Source organism: Notamacropus eugenii, chromosome 5 (assembly GCF_028372415.1).
Source record: "Notamacropus eugenii isolate mMacEug1 chromosome 5, mMacEug1.pri_v2, whole genome shotgun sequence".
NCBI lineage: Eukaryota > Metazoa > Chordata > Mammalia > Diprotodontia > Macropodidae > Notamacropus > Notamacropus eugenii.
The window spans coordinates 155911767-155920549 of NC_092876.1; the positions used below are offsets into that span (position 1 = coordinate 155911767).

The 8783-nt window shown below is 40.8% G+C and overlaps 1 protein-coding gene across 3 annotated transcripts in view; it reads right to left on the reverse strand.

The window, feature by feature from the left end:
- The window catches only part of ARHGAP42 (Rho GTPase activating protein 42), a 379722-nt gene extending 377694 nt beyond the window's left edge, over positions 1 to 2028 (reverse strand). For all 3 annotated transcript variants that reach the window (XM_072611294.1, XM_072611293.1, XM_072611296.1), the window contains exons 1-2: positions 1910 to 2028; positions 950 to 1143 (exon numbers count right to left, since the gene is read on the reverse strand). In XM_072611294.1, the coding sequence (XP_072467395.1) occupies positions 950 to 1143; positions 1910 to 1923 (208 nt within the window). In that variant the 5' untranslated portion in view covers positions 1924 to 2028. The remainder of the gene's footprint in view (positions 1 to 949; positions 1144 to 1909) is intronic.
- Between the last annotated feature and the right edge of the window lie 6755 nt (positions 2029 to 8783).

The window sequence follows — 8783 nt, forward strand, 5'->3', positions numbered from 1 at the left end:
AGAGAAGTATCCCAAAGGCTCAGACTAACAGTACTTTGGCTAAGTACTTCAGTTTTTCCAACTGATGAACCGTAGAACACGTGCTAATTTAAGTTGTTGAGACTTCTCCCACTCCCCCCTACCCCCCAGAGGTGGATGATTCATTTGCTCAGAGCCAATTAGTACAAATCCAGTTGCTCAGGTGACCTACAGCCACAGGAAGGCTAGCTAGAAAGACATAAGGATGGAGGATGGGAGGCGGTGTATGTTTCTGTCAAGTCTGTAGTGACAGAAAATCTTGGTAAGGGGAGGGATCTACTAGCTGTCAATTTGTGTCAATTTGTCTCATTTAATGTGGCCAGCTTGGGGGGGGGGGGGTTGAGTTTGTGTGTGTGTGTGTGTCTGTGTGTGTGTTCGTTTGTGTGAGAGGGAGTGTACGCGCAAGATGGTCAATCCCATTCCCCAAGCACACTTTGAGCATATTAACGTAATTATATATAATGAATATATATGTAATTATCCTTCCATTCTACATCCATAATAGCTCTCTATTTTTAACTCATAGGACTTTAACTCCTGGAATCAGTTCAGTTAATGGAGATCAAGTTGTTTTGAAATTGACTGCTCTAAGTGTCCGGGAATCCTCAATGACTTTAAAAGATGGGGCGGAGGAAAGAGTTAATATCGACCACCAAATGAAATTTTTTCAAAGTCCAAGACTTTTTCCCTCTAGTTTCTCCCCAACAGTGGGGGCAGGGGCCACGGGGATTATTTAAATAGTCAGACTAGCACACCTTAAGAACAAACTTTTTTGGCTACCAGCAGGGGAGCTCTTCAGCATTTTTCCCTAGACCCATTCAAACAAAAGAAGCCCTGGTTCCCTCGCGTCCCCCACCCCACCCCCTCGGCCTGGCACCCGGAGAGTCGCCTCGGGCTGCACCCCCACCTCCAGCCCCTGAGCCATACTCACTTCTCAAAGCCCCAATAAGCAGAGATCCGTCCTTGATGAGCTCTTTAATGAATTTATTAGTTCGCTCCAGCTCAATCTCGTGACACTGCAGACGCTCCCTGAAGTCTGGGCTGTCCAAGTAGGAATCACTGAACTCCAGAGTGGGCAGCCCCATGGCACAGACGCGACGCCGGCGACAGCAGCCTGGGACTCTTCTGGCCAAGTAGAAAAGAAAGCCAATTCGGGAATCTAACCCCGGTCAGACCTAGAACCGAAGCAGGAAGGCGGCAGGAGGAGGGCCGGGGCGCGCAGATAAAGGTGCACAGAAAATGGGGGCCCCCCTCCCCCGATCCACGGGTCACTTCTTTGCAGGGGTTACCGCGATTCCCACCCCGCCTCAATCTCCACCCGAGGACGAAGGAGGGGAAGCGCAGACGGCTGGCAAAGGAGTGGGTCGAATTAGGTGGCTGTCATAGGGTTGCATTGTTACTCCGGGGCATGGAGGGCTCCTGGGTCTCCCGGCTCCTCGGCCCAAACTGGAAAGTTTCTCTGGCTAAGACGGCCACAGCTGCAGCTGCTGCCGCGGCGGCCCCCGCGGGTGCTCGCAGACACTTCCGGCAGCTCCGCGCTCCCTCTCCTTCTCTCCTGACAATCTTGGGCTCTGTGAGCCCAGAAATGCTCCGCAGCAACTGTTCGGGCGTTGGAAACCCTCCCCCCAAGCGGACACCAGCCCTGAGAGTGGTGCGAATGGTGTCCCGGGCTCGCAGACCCTCCCCCTGACCGCTTCGCTCGTACCCGGCTCCACCCCGCCCCTTTCACCCCTTTACCCTCTTCACCCCCACCCACAAGCCACCCTTCCCCACTGCACAAGCCTCCCTTAGGCGCACAAATACACCCTTTTATTACTCTCCTGTCCGGCCGCATCTTTGCCACTAACCCTGCCCCCTCTGCCTCCCGCGGCTCCAGCCCACCCCGCCTTACCGGCCGTGACCCATTGCTATGAACCCCACAGTGCCCTGTCCTTCAGGAGAACCCGATTCCCTACTTCGTCTCCGCCCCGGAGAGATTTGGAATTAGAGAAGACTTCCCAAACACAGTGTTTGGAAGAAAATATTTAGGGGAGGGGGGAAGTTGAGAGAAGTTTTAGGACGCAGATTTTGGCCTTATGTAGCCTTCCCCCTGCTCCAACGCACATGCGCCCCCTTTTATTCTGTCTGGATTTATTTCAATTCCAAGATGGAGCAATTTAATTACTTTTTGTCTAAAGAAAAATAAATCGCTCTGCATTATAAAAAAAAACAAAACCCAGAGGCCTGAAAGGTTTTTCCCCCCTCAAGTTTCTTTACATGGGAAGATGAGCTAGAACCTTCTCTTCCTCCTCCCAGGCAGGCAATTGCAAGTCTGACCTCCGGCAAAGCTCCCTTTAGTGGAGTGATTTTGCGAATTTCCTTTCCAGAAAAAGGTCCATTTGTTCACCTTTGAGGCCCTTTAAAAAATCTTGTTTACCTTTTCCCAACAGCTATTTGGATTAAAAAATTATAAAATGGGCCCCGAGTACAAAATTAATAGTCCTACACCCCTGGCTACTCCTGGTGGTTTCAGTGAATAAGATTCTTTCCTCTTGAAATACCTGAAGAAAAAGAAACTGCTACTTAACATCAATCTCATATAGTCAGCCTATATTGTTTCTGAGAATTCAGACTCTTTTTTTTAAAAAAAAAGGATCTGTTTTTAATTTATATGTTTGCATTGCTTTGTCCATGTGAACCATCTGTTAAAAGACTGTATTAGTCAGATCATGGGAAAAATTCCATTAAATTCCATTAAAATGCTTTACAATTTTCTCCCAATTAAAACGAACTTTGTGGACTTTTAAGATTTCTTTTGGTTTCAAATGATTTTTTTAAAAAGGATTAAGACAAACAGATAAGATAAAAATGGATGAAATAATTGTACAGATTTAAATCCATATAGGGCAGGAAATAGAGTTAATGCCCTTCTGTCCATAGCTTACCTCATTATTTCTGAACACAGTACAGCAAAGATGGCCAGACACCAAGAGAATCGCTTGAATTCTGAATATTCTGATGCTCTGTGTTTTTTTGTGAAGTATTACGTTTTAATGTATTTAATGCCCCCATTCTTCATTTCCAGAGTATGTGCCACATGTGGGAGAAAGACTGGCTGCTCTTCAGGCAGGGTGATTTTACATCTGTTCATAGCACAGCCACAAAGGAAAAATCAACCATGCCAAACAAATAGGTCCCTTTAAGCCCTTTCTAAGGGGCAGCCAAAAAAATCATAAATCTGATGGCAGCTGTTCAAAGATGGAAACAGGATGAAACTTTCACAATCTGTTGTAAACAGTACCTATTGGTAAGAAATGGGCTCTTTCTCTTAGGGACGATTCTCTAAGTATGGTTAAAACAAGATCAAAAATTCATTAAATTAATTTTTGATCAACAGGAATGTTGTGGGTCATTTTTTTCTTACAACTCTGGTCTAATTTTTCCTATGCTAAAACAGATTTGTTTTACATCTGATTTTACTGAATAAGTGAGAGCTTGCATAGCTAATATCCATTTTTTTCTTTTAGTCAAGGAATTATGAAACCGAGGTGTGTGTGTGGGATGTGTGCAGTATATAGAGAAGAAAAACACAACTTCTGCCTGTGAGAAACAGATAGAAGAGTTGAGAGTATCTATATACCAACTACCCATTTCAATAGGAAAACTTTCTTTTTTGGTTCATACTTCTATATTTCAACTCAGTCTCAGCTTTTAGTTTCCTGTGTATGGTATTTCAATAGGAGACAGCTGGTGTTGGTTGGAAAAGCTCACTGGCCCAGAAATCAGGAGGTCTGGGTTTAAGCTCTGGCTTTACTGCTAACCTTAGGCAAGTCATTCTCTAGTTCTTCATCTGTAAAGTGAGGGAGTTGGATTACATGACCATTAAGGTCTCTTCTAGATTTAATATTCTTGCTTCCACTCTAACTTTCAAATGTTAAAATGGATTGTTATTTGCAGGTGCTTTGGAGGCCAACCTCCATTCTCCCCTTCCCCCTGTGATTTCATCTGAGTTAGGAGCTGTCTGGTAAGGAAATTCCCTGAACCAATGGAGGTCAGCAATTTATTTTTCATTTACAATCTTGGAGAGATTAAGTAACTTGCCCAAAGTGTTAGAGGTAGTAAATGACTCCGAAGTAAGGATTTGAACCCAATTTGTTCTAAGAGGCCAGTTCTCTCTCCACTAGGACAGGCGGGGCAGCATAGCTTTCTTAGTAGGCTACCTGTGTCATGGTTTCTGCTTTAATTATAAGAGCTGACCATGCTCCTTCTACAGCTTTAGTGACAATGGAAAGGGCTTTGAATTTGGAAGAAGGATAGTACAGTGGAACGAATACTGTCTCCAGAGTCAGACTTAGGTTTTAAATCCTGCCTCTGATATTTACTACCTGTGTGACTTTGGGCAAGGAACAACCTCTCAGGGCCTCTGTTTCCTTCTGTCCTGGCCCAGATAACCTCTGCAGGCCTTTCAACTTTATTTCCATGACACTGAGTCAAAGGATAGATTTTGCCATCTATTACTTGTATGATTGGGGGCAAATTAAAGAGCATTTATTAACTGCTTACTATGTGCCAGGCACTGTGCTTAGTCCTAGGTATACAAATACAGGCAAAAATAAAGATAGTCCTTGCTCTCAAAAATCTCACATTGAAAGGAGCTAAAAGGGGGTGGGACAGGGCATTGGAAAGGTACTGGAGCATGAGCATGGTGGCAAAATCCAGAGAGTAAAGCAATCTTTCTTCAAAATAGAGATTGCAGAGGAACACATCTAATGGGAAGAGGCAACTTCAGGGGCAGAAGATGGGAGCCAAAGCACAGTAACCAGCAAAGTCACTTAATTTCTTGGATCTAAATTTCTTCATGTACCAAATGACAGGATTGGACCGAATGATCTCTTAGAAATTCCAACTGTAAATCTACAAAGCTATTTACACAGTTACATGAGAGAAATAAGACTAGCTTTAGATCTGATGCAGAATGTCTAAGCATCAATGTGTTGTCTATTTTGCAAATACTATGCTTTCCATAAAATACTGTAGATTTCTACATTCAGTATCAAAATCTGAACAACCTCTTTGTTTGAAAATTCTTTCAAATAAAAGACTTTGTCTACTTTCTTTTAGTGCAAAGTGGAAAAAAACCTAAATATTATTGCATCTTACAGTTAGTTTTATATACCGGATGGCAAATGAAGGTTATCAAATGATAACTGACTGGCCAAGTGAATAGTAAAGGGTGATATTTTAGTCTTCATTCTTGATTTTTGGAGGTGGTATTCTTTTTATTATTTTGAAAAAGAAAAAAAAAGTTAGGAAGTCTGCTTTAAGACTAGAATTATTAGCCAATATGACATCTTCATTGGTTGCAGAAGATGCTCCTTAATTTAACCACAAAAATTCTAATATAATACTTCCTGGTGCCTTTAGAGTTTAAGAATGAGATTACTTAATCAGCTGGCAGATTTAAGACTCAGGCACTGATAATCTGTGAAGGTCCAATTTAAGTCTACTTAGTAAGTATGAGTTAAAATTGCTCTTTTATGTTATGATCCTTTGTCTTTCATCTTAAGATGATTTTTCAGACAACATGGCCTCTAGGATATGCAGATACACCTGAGCACAGAAGTGCATGTTCCTTAGTATTCTCTGCACTTGTACTGAGGCTACACATAGGTTGCAGGACCTACCTTTGTGTTATCTTTTCTCAAAGAATATTCCTTAATGGCAAGAATTGGATGATTTTAATTGGACATTGTATCATCTGGCATAACAGCACCTCTATAGCATAACTGTATTGTATTCAAATTCTCAACATATGACTGAAGTAGAAAGAGGATAATGCAAAGAGGAAACAGCAAAATGGTTTCTTTCCAAAACCACATGAAAGGAAATCTGTCTGTATTTCAAAGCACCAGACTTTCCAAGATAAAATTTGGGGGACCAGAAATATCACATGCAAAACTGATTCCACTGACATTTGCTGACATTTTCAAAATTCAAATTGTTCTGATTCTGTTGTCTCCCTATATACGAAGATGGACAATAAGCCTGATGTACACATTCAGTGATTTTTCCATAACTGTGTATGTGTGTATATGCACCTGGTAAATCTGATAGAAATTGTTCAAAAGTAAGAGACACACAAGAAAATTTTCACGGTACCTGTTAGCAATTCTATAAGTATGATGGAAGAAGAATTCATTAAGTGAATTTTTAATGAACAGGATCTAATATGTTTGTTTACCAACATATATTCTTATCTTTCATTGTTCCTCTTTAAAAAAAAACAACAACCACTTTCTAAGAATGAAGAACTCAAATGGAAATATCTCCTTTTTGTGGTCACTTGGCCAATCAATCTGTCAATAACATTCACTTGACTACCCTGCCTGTAGTTTATGGCACATGTATCCATGTATGTAAGCATTTCCAGTCTCTTTTCTGTCTAGTGACTTTGATCTGGTCATGTCAAATCACTGCTGAAAAATTTTGAACAGTTCCTTATTTCCCACCAAGTAAAGTTCAAACTCCTATGCCTGGCATTCAAGGCACACCACAATGTTACTGCCTCTGCATACTACATGCTACAGCTAAAGTGTAGAGTGCATGGTGTTCCCTAAACATGCTTCATGCTTTTCAAGATTTTATTTATACTCTTCTGTGTGTTCAGTAATGTCTTTCTTGCCTTGTTCTTTAAAGACCAGTTTAAATGGCATCACCTCCATGAAACTTCCCATTTGTATCTCACATAACCCTTTGTTTTGTGTCTTATATAATACTACACATTGTTATTGGAACAGGGAAAGGAAAACCCCTTTATCTGCTTGACTAAGTGGGGCACTTCCCATGGAGGTCAGTGAGTATATGTTAATGGCATATAACTTGGCCAGATAAATCTGAGACAAAACCTTGAGCCTCTTCTTTTTTTTATTTCTTTCCTGAGCATGAGTCTGAGACCAGCAACCAGTGACTCAGAAAGGCTCTTCCTGGTCTTGGCAGATGCCTCTTGAGCTATGGAGGCCAAGAGTTTCTGGGTTGGATCCTAGCTTCCTAGCTGGAAACAGAAAGTATTGTGCAGTACTTTCTAAGAAAAGAGCAACACCACCAGGGGGATGCTGCAAAACAAAAGAACCAAGATTTTCCAAGCCATGCCCAGGTTAACTGTGAGATCTGAATTTGTCAAACAGTCAAGTGTGAAGTGAGAGTGAAATATCTATACTTAAGAATGATAAGTTGTCTTATCTCCTAGAAAAGTATAATAGATATAGTGGGTTATTATTTTATGTTTTAAGTATTTCTTAATGTGTATTCCTTAATCTTCTTTAAGTATTGCTTTGTGGGTAGAGGAAATAAATAGCTGTCTTATATTTGATATCTATTTTGTATTCTAAGACCCCTTTGTGCAAGTTAAGTTGCTATTCTCTTTTGGGAAAACCCTAGATGTAAGTCATACCTAAGCTTAGTTTTAGAGAGATATCCTAAAATTCTGCTGTGAAATAGGGGCAAACAATACAAGAAATACCTGACTTTCCTCTTTGGGGTCAAGTTTCACTCAGATGAATTTGAGTTCCATATAAATACCAGATTGATGCTACTCTGTGGGAAGGAACTCCCTGAGTTGCAGGGTGACAAAAGTCATCTGTATTTGTCTTTCATTCTCCCATTGGACTCTAAGCTTCATGAGACAAAGGACTGTGTTTTACCTAAATCTTGTCTTCTCCCTGTAGGCTGTTTCCATTTCCTAAACACAAGAAACATTTAATAAATGTTTACAGAATGAATTAAGCATAACATACTACTACTTGTAACCCTAACAACAAGGTTTTCAAATGGGAACCTCCTCTCAAATTTTTAATTCACTGATGCTATCCATTCAACAAATTTTTATTGAGTTCTCACTGTGTGCATAATTCTGCCAGATTGTAAGCTCCAGGACAGTCTTAATTATCTTCGCCATCTCCCCAGGATCTAGCAACATATACAGACTGGACATTTAACAAGTCATTCCTGAATTAATTCACTTTTATCACACTTCCTATTTTCCAGGATCTGATCATCTGGCTGTGGAGACAAGCAGTATACGGTAACAATTATAGTTACTTAATGTTTTATATATATATAAAATGTACGTATACACATACACACACACATATATACACGTATGAATACGATTATAGTTACTTATTGTTAATTAACAAATACTAAATATCTACTGTGTAAAAGGCACTGTGCTACATTGTGGAGAATATAAGCAATTGTTGTTCAGTCATTTTTTAGTAGTGTGTGATTCTTTGTGATCTCGTCTGGGGTTTTCCTGACAAAGAAACTAGAGTGGTTTGGCATTTCCTTCTCCAGCTCATGTTACAGATGAGGAAACTGGGGCAAACAGGGTTAAGTGACTTGTCATGAGTCACATAGCTAATAAGTGTCCGCAGGCAGATTTGAACTCAGGAAGATGAGTCTTCCTGACTCCAGGTCTAGCTCTCTATTCCTAGCTGCCCAATATAAGCAATAAGACAAGGCAAATTAAGTTGAATGTAATGTCTGCTCCTTGCCATCTGTGTGATATTGGGAAATTGTATTTATATCATAAAGCATTTTTCATGTGATCTTGTTTAAGCCTCACAATAACCCTGTGAAGTAGGTACTATATGCAATTTTGTTTCCATTTTGCAGCTAAGTGAACAGTTTTAGAGAGGATAAACCTGCCCAGAGTCATGCTGTTAAGAATAATGCAGGACTCTCCTCCAAGGTTCTCTTGACATCCAAGTTCACTGTTCTTTCGGCTA